This window comes from Emys orbicularis, chromosome 14 (assembly GCF_028017835.1).
Source record: "Emys orbicularis isolate rEmyOrb1 chromosome 14, rEmyOrb1.hap1, whole genome shotgun sequence".
Taxonomy (NCBI): domain Eukaryota; kingdom Metazoa; phylum Chordata; order Testudines; family Emydidae; genus Emys; species Emys orbicularis.
The window spans coordinates 46303014-46317641 of NC_088696.1; the positions used below are offsets into that span (position 1 = coordinate 46303014).

General features: G+C 60.8%; 1 protein-coding gene across 1 annotated transcript in view; it reads right to left on the reverse strand.

The window, feature by feature from the left end:
• Positions 1 to 13048, reverse strand: part of BCAR1 (BCAR1 scaffold protein, Cas family member) — a 39924-nt gene extending 26876 nt beyond the window's left edge. The window contains exon 1 of the mRNA XM_065416548.1: positions 13021 to 13048. Within this exon, the coding sequence (XP_065272620.1) occupies positions 13021 to 13032 (12 nt within the window). The 5' untranslated portion in view covers positions 13033 to 13048. The remainder of the gene's footprint in view (positions 1 to 13020) is intronic.
• Between the last annotated feature and the right edge of the window lie 1580 nt (positions 13049 to 14628).

Below are 14628 nucleotides of genomic sequence, written 5' to 3' on the forward strand. Positions count from 1 at the left end.
TCACTGACTCTCCAAGGCATTGTGCCCATGTGATTGAGAGCAGAACAGAGGCCCTAGCTGGCCCCTGGCTGCTTGCCCCTGTCCTGTGCCCTTTGGGGTGGGGGTGGGGGTGTCTCCAATATCTTCCCCAGTAACTCTCTAAGGCTGACTGCACTGTATTCACTAGCAGCGCACAGCGCTAGGCACTGGTGTCTAATGGTTAGAGCAGAGAACAAGGGGCTGGGACTCCTGGGCTCTGCTGCCAACTCTGGGGGACCCTGGGCAGGACACTGCCTCACTCCGCCCCTTAGTTTCCCTGTCTATAGACTGCACAGACACAGGGGCTTCACTCATGCTGGCAAAGCACCTTGGGAACCTCCTGGCAAGGTGGCCTGTACAAGTGCCAAGCGCTTCCCCCACGGACAGCACGGCACGGTACCGTGGGAGGGGCAGCCGGAAAGCTGGTCAGCAGGGATGGCAGCGTGGTGGGCAAGGGAGGTAGGGCGGGTGGCCGAGTGGGAGCAGCGCTTGGGGCACTGGAGTCTCCCAGAACTAGTCCAGCTTGGGCGTGAGGCCCTGGCTTTTGATGGCAGCCCAAGAACCTGAGCGGGGTGTGCAGGCCAGCGTTCATCCCCATACGGAAACACCTTTCGCCCCTGGGGTCACTGTATCACCAACCAAAATCCACAAATTGGCCCCCCAAACCAGGCATACAAATCGTTCCATTTTAGACTATAAGAAATGCCGGGTTCTTTTCATTTGTCTTGTCTCGGAGCCGTCACAGCTCCCACTCTCTCTGTCACCACGAAGACGGGACAGTTAATGGTCTCTCAGAATCACATGCTCCTGCGAGCTGGGGCTTTCAGACCCCCCCAAAGACCGACAGCACAGTATGGCTCAGTACCAGCCCTGATCGCTGGAAAACCCAGCGACAGCTGGGCTAGAACCTCTCTGGAGAACGGCAGGCGCGAGATGGAAAACTGGGAAGAGGCAGCTGCGAAGGAACCTGCTAGACGCCCCGTCTGTCCCCCACTCAGGCATTTCGCAATGAGCACGCCACTCACCAGGAGGGCATCCCGCGCCTTGCCAGCTCCCCCCCCACTGCTCAGCCTGACTTCCCAGCAGCGCGCCCGCCAGAGCCGGAGCTAGGAGCCGCAGAAGGCTCCATGCCAGCCGGTGGTCACCACCAGCAGCAGCAGCTTGCCCTGGGTGCATCGTGGTATGAAAACAGATGGAAACAGAAATCCAGGTCCAACTGGATGACCTGATGCTCTGCCAAGGAGACGGTGGGAGAGGGGGGAAGGGATGAGCCCCAGTTATCTCAAAGCACCATTCAGCCATCATTGAGTCCAGCCTCACGTTCACTGCTGGGCCCCAGGGAAGAGTCATACCTCTATGTAACAGACAGAGAAACTGAGGCACAGCAAGGGAAAGCGACTTGGCTGAGGTCACAGAGGACAATGGCTTCCCAGTGGAATAGGACTTCCCATGGCTGCCCAGAGCGGTCTCCAGGTCCCGCATGGGGGGAATTTCATCCTCCCCCCACCAGCTGTCCAAAGCATGTCCCCCTCCATTCCCCACGGCCACCGCACCCCTGCCCGATCCTGCTGGCGTCCCACACGGCAAAGGCAACCACTCCTAAAGGCTGCTGGAATGCTGCACACCAGCCAAACCCCTGGATTCGCGCCAGGGTTACCGGACTGGAAGACTCAAACACACCCCATGCTGCCCTCTGTGGTGGAGGCTGTTGGCACAACACTAGCCTCGGCGATGGTACCCCCAACCTGCCAGTCCTTCAGCTTCCCCCTGACCATTCACAGGTCCCTTGGAAAGGAAAAAATCCAGCCCAGGATTAATTGAGGGCACTTTGCTGGCACAAGGCCCAAGCCCGGGCGGGGGGACCCTCCTGCACGCAGCCCCGTGGAACAATGCCCGTTTGTGCCGGGGATCAGCTCCGAGACTGTTCCCCGGAGCCGGCAGTGCGGTCGCCACGCGGAGTGGCACTGCTGGCATTAGAGCCCTGCAGAGACTGACACCACCGGCACGCCCCTAACACCAGCCCTGGCGCTGCCAACGCCGGGGTCACGCCGGAGCTCTCCCCCCGCTAATCGCACCCCACTGCCCATCATGTCCCCCATACGCCTTTGCGGGGGCCTCCAGACGCAGGACCCATGTACGTGTTGTTAAAGCTCCCCCTCACGGCTTCTCTAGGGCCTCACCGCCCTGCGGCAAGCCAGCCGCCCCCAGGCGCCAGGCACAGCAGGGCACAAGCCTGGGCCTGTTGCCTCCCTGCTGCGTGAGCCCCAGGGAGGGGAGCACGCGTCTGCTCCTCAACAGCAATTGGAGTGGGTGAGGCCTGACCCATGGGGCACCTTGGAGGGGCGCATGCTGCTGTCCAAAGGAAGAGGGAGGGGACGCGGGCAATTCAACGCCTTTCTGCTGCTCCGGCCCAGCCAGTGGCTCTTTACACCCGGAATCCCAATTCCGCAAAGTCAGCCTGCCCCAGAGGTATGGCCAGTTCTTACAGGGATGGTCCTACCTGACCCAGAGACAGCACCCAGCAAAACTGGGTGTGGAGCTCCACCTGGGGCAGTGCCAGATGTTCACTACGCAGCTCAACTCCCCAGCCCTTGGCTGGCCCCATAGAAGCCCCTCTCCATGGCAAGCTGGACCAGCAACCAGCCTGCTTCAGCCAGCTGGTCTGTTTGTGCCACAGGGATTGTCCGGTAGCTCTCAAGAAAGGAGCATCAGCAGCCCTGCAGGGAAATCCCCCACCCCTTCCTCCTTGCTCGGAGGTGCATTCATTCCCTGGCCCAGTACAAGCCTGGGGTGCAGAACACCGCTGGGCTGAAGCTCAGGTCTCAGAGAAGCTGCAAGCTCTGACGGATCGCTGCATCAGGCGAGGCCCACGGCACGTCTGAGCCCCACAGGGCTGTTTGCTAAGCAGTTTTCATGATTCCCCGTGTTGCCGACCCAAACCGAACTGGTGTCACTCCCAGACATAGCTGGGCCAAAGGCAGCCAGCAGGCAGACTCACTGCAGGGAGTCGGGGCCAGGTGCAGGGCTGGATCAACTTTTTGTGGACCCGGCGCCAAACATATTTGTGGGCCCCCATGGGGGCAATAGGGCATGGCACGGCACGGGGGGAAGGGTTGGTCCACCGGGGTGAGGGGCCGGCCGGGGGCCATGAGGCAGGCCACCACATGGCAGGAGTGGCCCCGCTCCACTCAGCCCAGCATGAGGGAACCATTTACATACCTACAGCCACAGACGCACACTGGCCCGCCCAGCCCTGTGCTGCCAGCGTGCCCCCCGCCCAGTGTTCTGCCTTTATGCCCAGCACCCTCTCGCCCAGAGACCTCCACCACAGATCCCTATGCCCAGCACACCCTCACTGAGACCTTCCTTGCTGGCCTCTGACCACAACTGCACAACGCCCTGCACACCACACTGCCTGCCCAGTGCCCCCCGCACTGCCCAACACCCCCCCCTCACAGCTGCACAGCACCCCATGAGGGAATTCTGCATCAAAAAATTAAAAATTCTGCACATAATATTTTAAAATTCCGCAATTTTTTTTGCCAATACATGTGGAAGCTACAGCCTGGCAGTGGGGAGCACAGGCCACTGCCTGCATGGAGGTGGGAGATCACCCTACAGCCTACCCCCACCCCGGGACAGGGACTCAGCAGTGAGGCTGCACCCGACCCTGACACAGCTAAAGGGCCAGGCCTGCCCCAGAAACACCCTGGAGCCCTGCCCCTCTGCTCCTGGTGCACCAGATATGGACAGACACACTCAGCCCGGCAGCAGGATCCAAGTGCAGAGGGACTTAGTGTGGGGGGATCCAGGTGGGGGTAAGAGGTTTTTGTGTGGGGCAATCTGGGTGCAGGCAGCTCAGTGGGGGATCTGGATGCACAGGGGCTTGTTGGGGGGTTCCAGGTGCAGGGGCAGTGGGACTCTGCAGGGGATGCTGCATGCCGGGCTCCCACTTCCCCTACCCTCTGCCCCTTCCCCACTGCTCCATCCCCTCCCCATCCCACCCCCTTCCTTCCCCACTGCTCCATCCCCTCCCCATCCCACCCCCTTCCTTCCCCACTGCTCCAGAAGGTGGGGTCCAGCTGCAAAGTCAGCGGAGCTGAGCAGCACCCTCTTTTTTCAGCTGGGCAGCTCTGCACTCACAGAAAGGGGGGCAGTGGCATGTGACCCCGTGTGCCTCCCAAGCCTTGCCTCTGTTTGGAGGCAATGTCCATGGGCGTTCCCAGCGCCCCCCCCCCACACACACACTGCCGCTTCCCTTTTCTTCTCCCTCACTTTCTAAAGGGAAGCAAAGAAATCTGCAGGGGGACCTGTTTTCATTTCCCCAGGAGTACCCCACACAGACCCCCCCAGTGCCCAAAATCCCAACATGCACAGACACCCCCCCCAAAGATCCCCCAGAGACCCACTCCCCCATGCCCTGCCTGCCTCCCGCTGGGAAGTGACCATGTCCATGCGTGGGCTGAGACAGCAGCACAGCTGGGGCTGGTCAGGGATCGCTCTGGCCCCTCGGGAGCAGCGCAATCAGCCAGGACAGAGCAGGAGCGGGGCCTGCCTGTGCTGGGCTCCCTCAGGACCCACTTGCCTGGAGGGGCCCAGCCAAGCCCCACGCACTGCCCCAGAGGGTCAGGAGTTGGGTGAAGAGGAGTCAGCATTGGGTGGGGTCTCGGGGCAGAGCGGGGAGGGGAGTTGGGGCCACGGTCCTGACACCAGGTCCCCTTCTGAGTGTGGGCCCGGCACCATGGAGCCACTGGTGCCATGGTAAACCTGGTACTGGCCAGGTGCACCCCTTCCCTGAGACACCAACAATGGGGAAACACAAGAAGGCAGCCTGGCCTAGTGGACAGAGCAGTAGACTGGGACTTGGAAAACCTGGGTTCTATTCCCAACTCTGCTGGGTGAGCTCAGGCAAGTCACTTCCCTGCTCTGTGCCTCAGTTTCCCCAGCTATAAAATGGAGATGACCCTGACCCCCTCAGCAAAGTGCACTGAGATTAACACAGGGCAAGAGCTAGGGATGATTATTTTCCCCAGGATGGCAACGGAGCGGTTTTCTGTTCCCTAGATGCATGGTGCTGGATCCACCCCAATTCTCAGAGATCCCAGCACTAACAGACACAGAACCAAGTCCTTCACCCCCACAGCCAATGCTCAGCAGGCACACCACCATGCCCCTCCCTGGGACAGAGCCACGCAGGAGGCCAGTGTTGGCAAGGCCCAGTTCACATGCTCCGAGACTTGCTCTAGGTCACAGGTGAGTCAATGGCAGAGCTGAGGCCGGGAAGCCTCATTCCTGATCTCCTTTGCCTCAGAGGAGCCAGCGCGTTGCACCCTGGGCTCCTGGCTGGCTGGGCCACATGGCCACCCGAACACTGCTGGCTGTCTCAGAGCAGGGACAAATGTCACAGGCTGTAAATCCTCCACCTGCTAAGCCAGCCAGCCCCTCTGCTGGGGGACCCCCCTACACACCTCTGAGCTCAAGCAACACCCCTGGGCTGGTCCCAACCTAATGAGGGTAACCCAGGGCCTCTACAATCCCCTTCCCCGCACAGGACAGGGCTGCAGGCCCTGAACACAGTAGCCATACGGCAGGACCGGGAGCTTCCCAGGAGCTTCCCCCCCCCCCCCCCCCCCGGCTCTACCACTCCTGCAGCCAGTTTCTAGCCCTTCCTTCGGGCACTGAGCTGAAGAGAACCCCTTTGCTGACCACGCCCAGGTGATGTCCCTGCCCCCTCAGGCTGCTCACAGCACACAGGGAGGAAAGACTGAAGAGCCTATTGTGCCGTCTAGGGGCGGCAGCAGAGGCTCTGGGTCCATCTCACAGGCAGGCTTGAGTGGAGGGAAACTCAGAGAAACGGTGACTCGGGCTGCACTTAGCCCGCCTAGCCCCCACACGTGTGCTGAAGGACAGGGCCGGCTCCAGGGACCAGCCCAGCAAGCAGGTGCTTGGGGCGGCCAAGGGGAAGGGGCGGCACATCGGGCTGTTCGGCGGCAATTCGGCGGCGGGTCCTGCTTGGAGGGAAGCACCTGCAATTGCGATCGCGGCCTTTTTTTTTTTTTCCCCGCCACTTGGGGCGGCAAAAACCCTGGAGCCGGTCCTGCTGAAGGACCCCAGTTGGGTGCATGCGTGGGGCGCCCATGGGCAGGTGGGTTCACGCACGTCTTGCTCTGCAATGACGACAAGTGAGGCCCAAATCATTCCAAACCCTGGCGACTGATCTGCCCCCTTCAGGAGCTGGTGTCCAGGGGGTACCCGCTGCAAGGGGCCAGGCCTCACTACTCCTGTGAACACCCACTGGTGCCCTGGCCTGCTCACAGTGGGGACACACGTGGACCTAACCACGTCCTGGTGACCAAGCTGGCCTAGTGCTGGCGACGTGGCCAGGTCCCATCTACACTAGTGTTTCCTTGTGTTGTAAGCAGCTCCCCTGACTCAGCTCTAGGGATGGGATCTAACAATGCGCTGGGTCTGATCATGGGTTTCTCCAAGCCCTGATTGTCTCCCTGGGGGCAGCTGAGGACGGGTACGCCCCCAGACACCAGGCTGGCTCCAGCTGCTAGTCCACTGGGAGATCCACAGTCACGATGCCACCTCCTGCTAAAAGGCAGCCTCCGCGTTTCACCCAGTGGGATCCAGGAGCAGCCTGCGAGCCAGCCGCACAGCTCAAGGCAGCAGCGTATTATCATCTAGGCCGACAAGGCCTAGGACTAGGGCGGCAAATTTATAATAGCAGCATTTTTGTAATTGCAGCATCAGTGATGCCGCGATTCTACTAATCATAGCGCGTATTGAAACCACCAATGACGGCGCGACGCCATTTAGTAAACATACTGCGAGAATCCTAAATGTTAATAATATGACTGGAAGGAAGAAATTAAGCGGTTCTCAGTTTTGGATCCATGCGCGGTCCCGGGCTATAAGCGAAATCGCGCTATACAGACGTGTATTCAAGCGAGGGTCCGCTGTACTTGTAATTTTATTTATAATAAAACTTGTAAATGTTCAATTATTTTAATGATATTTAGATTTATTTTAGTTCAAACGAATTTGTAAAAAAACTAAAACAAGTTCAAATGGGGCCGGGGGCGGCAATTATTTCAGGGCCTAGGGGCAGCAAAATCATTAATTTGCCACTGGCTCAGGGGCTCACTGGCTAACGCAGCCCACCCTGGGTAGATGGGCCCCAGCAGCGCCCCACGGTGCTGATCACAGCAGCCAAGCCACATGCTCTTCCCACGGCAGCTGGGGAACCATCCCAGCCCCATGCAGGGCCCCTCGCCTCTGCGCAGCAGCCGGGCTGAGGCCAAAGTTCGGACGCCTTGCTCCCAGAACCGCCTGGGCCCCGCTCTCCATGTAGACACAGCGTTGTATTCACCCCTCCCCAGTCCTTTCTACATCTGACTGGCGGCAGGAGTCCAGCAGAGCAGCTGCTGCTGCAGATTTATTGTCCTTCCCCCTTCGGCTGCCATCAAACCTGCCTCCTTAATGCACTCACCTCCCCCCCCCCCCCCTACAAACACCTGCCACCAGAACTACCTGCATAGGCCCCCCACCCAGAGCATCTGCATGGCTGGGACTCCCGCGCGAGAGCGCCATCCAGTGGGCACTGCAGGCTGAGCTTGCCCAGCTCCAGGTGCGCCCAGCTGATGCAAGCGGGGAGGCAGCCGGATGGGAGCGCCGCCCCCCCACCCCTTCCAGCGGCCTGTCCTGCCCAGACACAACCCTGGAGCTCAGCGCACCAGCTGCGGCAGGAGCCGTTCCTGCAGACAGGCCCCGCCCTGCCCCTGCAGGCTAGAAGCACATGGAGCCTGGGCAGCCGGGTCCCAGTGCCCACCATGGGCACCGTGTAGTCCAGCGCCAGGCGGGAAGGGCCTCGGCAGCTCCTGCTCTGGGATCCCCCTGGATTCTCTGCTCCCTCGTGGCTGCAGTTTGGCTGTGGGGGGTCTGCCGGGGCGGCTTGCCCAGGTACCATTCGCCCCCACCTCAGCAGCACCCAGTTCCAGCTGCCGCACACAGCTCTGATCACCCATTGCTCACACCCACAGCCACATTCACTGCCTGGAGCTGAACCCTCCAGGAGCCCTGGGCTTTGTTCAGACACCGCTGCCCTAGGGCGGGACACTTGTTTAGGAAAGGCTGCTCCCCCCTTCCCCCTCCAGGGCTGAGGCAACCCTGGCCTGGAGTCTGCTCGCCATCAGCGTATGTTCCTCTTGGGGATGGGAGCGGGCAGCCGCCAGGCACCCTAGCCACCCGCTGTATGCATGGGGCACAGTACTCCCCCCCAGAACTAGGCATGTTGCCATCCAGCTGGGGCTTGTCAGTGCAGTAGCAGCACATACAAGGAGGCTGCAGTGGAGGTCTTGCACAAAGAGGATTGTGAGCTGAGTGGGCTGCCTCCTCCTCTCCCTCTCCCTGCCCCTGAGGATGGAGCAGTCCCAGGAGCTGCTCTGCCCCTTGCTCCATGGCAGTGCAAGCCACATTCACCTCTCAGGCCTTGGTATCTGGGTCTCTTCACCCTCTGCCCCCAGCACTGGGTCCACTAGGGCCCATCTCGCACTAGCCTGGGTGTCCCATCCCGCACCATGGCAGACACTGAGCTCCGCCTCCCCACACCTGCCCTTCAGCCATTGCCCCTCCCCCCCCAGACCACAGCAGAGCCTGCCCTGATCAGGTGACCTCCTGCCTTATGAGACTGGCCCAAAGTACCCCCCAATGGCCTCAGCTCAGCTCTGCTCCACCACCTCTGGTAAGCGACCGGGTGAGGGTCCAACACAGCGCATAAACCCTCAAGTGCTCACTTATCTATGGTATTTATCTGGTCCCTACTACCACAGCACCTGAGCCCATATTTAACCTCCCAAAGCCCTGGAAGGCAGGGCCATGCCATTACTCTCATTGTCCAGATGGGGAAACTGAGGCACAGAGCAGCTAAGTCATCCAGGGTCATCCAGGTAGTCTGTAGCAGAGTGGGGATTTCAATCCGGGTCTTCCAAGTCCCAGTCTGGGGCCCTAAGCCACCGTGCTGTTCTTCCTCACCAAGACTGGCTCTCTCCGGCCATCTGGTGAAGACTAGCCACACTGGTTGCCTTCTCTGAGGGGTCTGCCATGAGCCCTGCCCAGGGATTGGAAGCAAGCCCCATCAGGAGCTGCGCAGGGGAACCAATGCGACCAAGCGGGTGCTGTTCAGCCACCAGTCAGGACCTGCCCAGGGCCCCACGCCAGCAATTTTAGGCTCTTGTGCAGCAGCTGGACCCTGGGGGCATACAAACGGCAGGTCCCTCCCCAGCCTGTGCTGTGGTTCAGCCCCATGCCCAGCACTCACCTCACCCTCCCTTAGGGCAGCCAGGAGAGCCAGGTTCTGGGAGCGACACTTTCCCAGAAAGCGAAAGGTAAAGAGACAGATAAGCTCAGCTCCGCACACTCGCCATGCCCTGTTCCTGGAACTACCCCACACGCCACCTGCTTTTACAGCCCCACTTCACACGCGGCTGCCGGCAGCTGGAGCGGGCTAGTACAGCACGGAGGATGGGTCCAGCAATGGCTATTAGCCAAGATGGTCATCTGACATGAAAGGAGTCGCTCCCATCCCCTGTACTGTACCCCATGCTCTGGGTGTCCCTAAATCTCCGACTACCAGATGGTGGGACTGGACAACAGATCACTCAATGGCCCTGTTCTGTTCATGCCCTCTGAAGCACCTGGCACTGTCCACTGTCAGATGACAGGACACTGAGCTAGGTGGGCCATTGGTCTTCCCCAGTCTGGCAGCTCTTATGTTCTTAGCAGCCAACACGTGCCCTCTGCCAAGGCAGGAGAATGGATGCCATTTGGGGGACCGCCACCATCAACTCAACAGGCCCCAAACTCCCCCTTCATTATTGGTGTGAATTACAGTAACAATCGCATTCGGGGCTCGGTCGCGCTGGGCGTACCCCTGGTGACAGACAGTCCCGGCCCCACAGAGCCTGCAATCTGAACAAGGCAAAACATGGGAGGAGAAACGGGCCCAGAGAGGGCACGTAGCCACCCAAGGCCGCTGGCAGAGCCAGGAGCAGACCCAGGCTCCCGCCCCCTCCACCAGCCCACCCCACCTTTCCACTCACTAGGTGCTACTCGTTTGATCCTTCTTGCTCAAGCAAATCTTGGGCAAATCTGGGTGTGAAAGGGTTAAACAGAGAACTGCTAAATAGAGCAAGGGGACCAGCCAGTGTATTAGCCACGAACTCCCAGAGTGCAGAATGGGTGAGATCCCCCAGCGTGCACGGTCACAAGGGAGCGTAAAGACCACCCACCGCCCTGGGGGAAGCCCCCTCACGAGCCCTGACCCATGTGGGTTTGCATAGCTCAGCACCAGCCAGCGGTCCAGGCGCTGCCCCAAGGGGTGTGCTGCCTGAATACCAGGGGAGACGCAGGGGCACATCTCCTCTCATGGGTTGCTAGCGCCGCATGGGGCGTGCTTACAGCTTGCCTTCACGCCGGGGTCCCTGCTCTGGCTGCCCCACCCAGCACTGCCACTATGCTGTAATCTGACATGAAAGGAGTCGCTCCCCTCCCCCGGCCCTGTACTGTACTCACACAGCCGGATTAGCCAGACCTGGAGATTGCTGATTATCGCCGGGTGAATCATTAACAACACGCTCTGGGGCCAGCCCCAGGGCACTTACGCTCTCACACTAACCACCAGCCATGCCAGTTATTCACCCCCAGCCGGCCTCATGGCACCATGCAGCCTCCTCCCAGGAACAGCTCCCTCCCTCCTCCTTCAGTTACCAATGGCAAACCCCGCCTCGGGAGGGGGAAATCCAGCACACCTCCTTGACAGGCCTCAGGGCCCCGCTGCCCAGCACAGTCCCAGGCCACCGCTACACCCAGTTTTAGATGGTAAAATGCTTCTAGAGCCCAGACTCCCAGCTCGGCTTGCCTGGTTCCAGGCCCGCCTGCTCGGCCCTGAGGGGAGCCAGCCTGGGCGGCCCTGTGAGGGTCTAGGTGCTGCTGGGCCTGGGCCCTTGCTCCTGGGGCCAGCAACAGAAGGGGCTGGGAGTGCATCGTGGCGCCCACTCCTGGATGATTATGGGGTGGTGCTGAGCACCAGAGGGCACTCGCAGCCCAATGACAGGGTGCTGACAGTGGTGGGGAGGGCATCAATGGCTCCTCGGGGGGCAGAGATTGAAGGGTGACTCAGGAACATGCCAGCAGGGTGGGAGGAGGGAGCAATGCCCCCTGCTTAGAGTCTTGTGCCATCCCAGATGGGGCCGAGTCAGGGAGGGAGCGCAGGCCAATGGTGAGAGCAGGGCCTGGAAGTAAGGCACTCAGCCGGATGTGCTGCACAACCTCCGGGCAGATCACTTCCTCTCAGAGCCCCAGTTCCCAATCTGTAAACCAGGGTGCCGACCCTGACCCTCCCTATGGGGGAGACGAAGGTACCGAGGGTCACAGGCGAACACGTGCCATGGGCCACCTCCTGCAGTTAGCCCTGGAGGTGACCAGATCGAGCCCTGACCTGTCAGCCAAGATGGCGGCCATCACCTCGTTAAGAGCTTTGAGATCCTGGGCTGGCAAGTGCTAGGTGCCGATGTTAGCCTGGGGCAGGGCAATGATCCATGCTGCTGCTGGGGGAGCGGATCCTATGTGGGAAATACGCCCTCTAGCCTCCCAGCTTAGCCCAACTAATTGCCCATGTCACAGCCAGGTCACCTTCCCCTGGGACAGGCACTCAGGCTGTAAACCCACATCCACAGGAGAGAACTGCAATGTTGTGCAGATAGCCCTGGGGCTTCCCTTCCCATGCACACCCCTAGGGCAGGGGCAGCGCCAGGCAAGCCTGCACCCACTGCTGCCACGGTAGCCAGCTCAGAGGATCCTAGCGCACAGCAACAGGTAACTCCAGCGTGCCTGCCCTGACACTGGGCGGAGAGGAGCTCACCGCCACGGCCTCTCCTGCCAGCAAAGGGAGCGCCAAGAGCGCTGGTGGGCTCTATAGCAGGCCATGCCAGGCCCTCCAGGAACTGGCCTAAGACCCAACAAACTCGTTACAGGGAGGTCCCTGAGCAGCCACAGGGCGCTCAACAGCCTGACCCAGGGGATTTAGCCACTGGTTTCTGTTTCAGATCTCCTTCAAAGGACAAAGGCATTGCTCCACACCTTGGAAACACTGTCCCCCATCCCCCCGGGGCTGCTGGGTCAGATCCTGACCCGGGCACAGAAACCAGCCACTGTCCGTAGCTGTGACAACTACACCGCAGCCCTGCCCCTCAGAGCTCCCGAGAAAAAACCCAGCCACCCGCACGCCCGGGCTAGTACCAGCTATAGATGGCTGCCACCCAGGCGCCCGCCCTGGTCCCTGGCTTCACCAGGGGCGCGGCCCGGGGCCAGATCAGGATCCCCAGGAGCCACGCGGAACGGTTTGTGCCACGTCGAGAGGGGCATGATCCCGGGCCGGCAGAGCAGAGCCGGGAAGGTCCCGGATCGCAGCGGGCAGGGGACATGCGCCTAACCCCGGCGGCACAGCCCGGCCGGCCCCGCGGGCACGGGGCGCTCGGCTCCCCGGACGCAGCCTGGGGACCCCGGCCAGCGGGTGAGCCGGGAGCAGGAAACTCGCCGCGGCCTCGGGCTTCCCAGCGCCGGGAGGGCTCCGCATTGTCTCCGCTGGGGGCGCAGGGGGCGGCGCCCGGCAACTCCCAGGCCCGGGCACGTCCCTGCCAGCTGGGTCCGGCTCCCTGGGGCGGGCGGGGCTGGGAATCCGCCACCGCCGGACGGCGTCCCCGGACCGAGCTCCAGCCGCCCGGCTCCGTGGAGCGCCCCCAGGAACGACACCCCTCGGGCCGCCGCGGACGCTCTGGTGGCGCCGGGAGGCGGCGGGGATGGGCCCGGCGGGCGGGCAGAGAGGCCCAGCTCCCCACTCCAGGAACCCCCTGCCACCGACCCCAGAGCCAGCTCCAGCCGGGCTCCGGTCTGCTCCCCCCGGCTGCAAAGCGGGGGGCTCCGGCCGGCCCAGGCACTCACCAGGTAGTTCATCTTCCTCGGGAGGCCCCAGCAAGGCCCCGCCGACTGCACAGCCGCGATCCCGGCGCAGGCTGTCAGTCAACGCATCATCCCGCGGGCCCAGGCGGCACGGCACGGCCCGGCTCGGCAACTCCGCACCCCAGCGCTCCCTCGGCCGACTGGCCGCTAGAGCCGGGCTGGCTAGGGAACAGCCCGCCTCCAGCGCCGCCCACCGCCGGCCGAGGCCGGGACAGCAGGGGGCGGTGCCGAGCCCAGCGCCGGGAGCCGGCCCGGGGAGAGAGCGCGGGGGGAGCAAGCGTGTGTGTGTGAGAGAGGGACCGGCTGGGTGTGTGTGTGACGGGGCGGGGTTTGTGTGTGTATATGATTGACATGGGCTGTGTGTGTATGTGTGAGTAATGGGTGGTGTGTGCGTGAGCGAGAGAGAGAGACGGGCTGTGTGTGTGGAGTGATGCGTGGTGTGTATGTGAGTGTGTGACGGGTTGTGTGTGCGTGAGAGAGAGGGACTCTGTGTGTGTGTGTGTGTGTGAGAGAGAGAGAGAGAGAGACGGGCTGTGTGTGTGAGATAGGTAGGATGTGTGAGTGATTGTGTGTGTGACAGGGACTGGGTGGTCAAAGCACTGGACTAGGACTCAGGAGATCTGTCTTTGATTCTTGGCTCTGACACACACTGCCTGTGTAACCCTGGGCAAGTCATTCTGGCCTCGTTGGCTCACAACGTTTTACTGCTATAACAATGTCAGAGGTGGGTGTGAGTTGTTACCTCAATAATAAGACTAGTAAAAGCCCCCGGGGTGGACCCAGTTTTACCCATATAAGGGGCCTTATACCAGTGTGGTTCATACAGGAATCGCTCACCTGTATACCAGTCTAATTGTGGCCACATTAGTTGGAGTTTGTTATAGTAATAAAACTTTCTGGTGCATGTAAGTCCTTTGGGCCAGATTGGCATGTGCGGCTGGATTTTCCAGAGCTCAGCTCTGAAATCAGAGCTGGATTTCCCAAAGTTTCTACTGGGACACTTCTACAGCAGTTTCTACTGGGACACTTAGGGACAGATTTGATGCCTCTTAGGAAAAATTGGCCTCTTATTGTGGTGCTCACTGGGAACTGAATGAGGCTGAATGTCCGGCTTCAGTTCAGCAAACCATTTACACACGGGCATCACTTGAAACATGGGAGTAATCTCCTTGGCTTCAATGTGTGCTTACAGCTACTCCTGGCATCCTTGCCCCGTCCGTAAAATGGGGATAATCCATTCTTTCTCCCAGCCTGTGTCTACCCCGTCTCTTAGGGGCAGGGACTGGCTCTTTCTATTCACATTTTGTGCCCAGCATGATGGGATCAAGACCTAAGTTAGGGCCCTGAGACCATATTGAAAGATGCATATGAGTGACGATGAGCGTGGGGAAGCACGGCCCAGAGGAGAGAGGAACCAGTAGATGGGATAAGTGGGCTGTACGCCTGGCTCTTATTAATTGTATTACAGTCATGTCCACAGCGTGCTCGGTGCTGTACAAACATGAAGGAATGCATGGCCCATGCCCTGAAGAGCTTGAAAGGGTAAGGGGAAGGGTACAATAAAGAAAGGGAAGGTCGCCCAGCAGACAG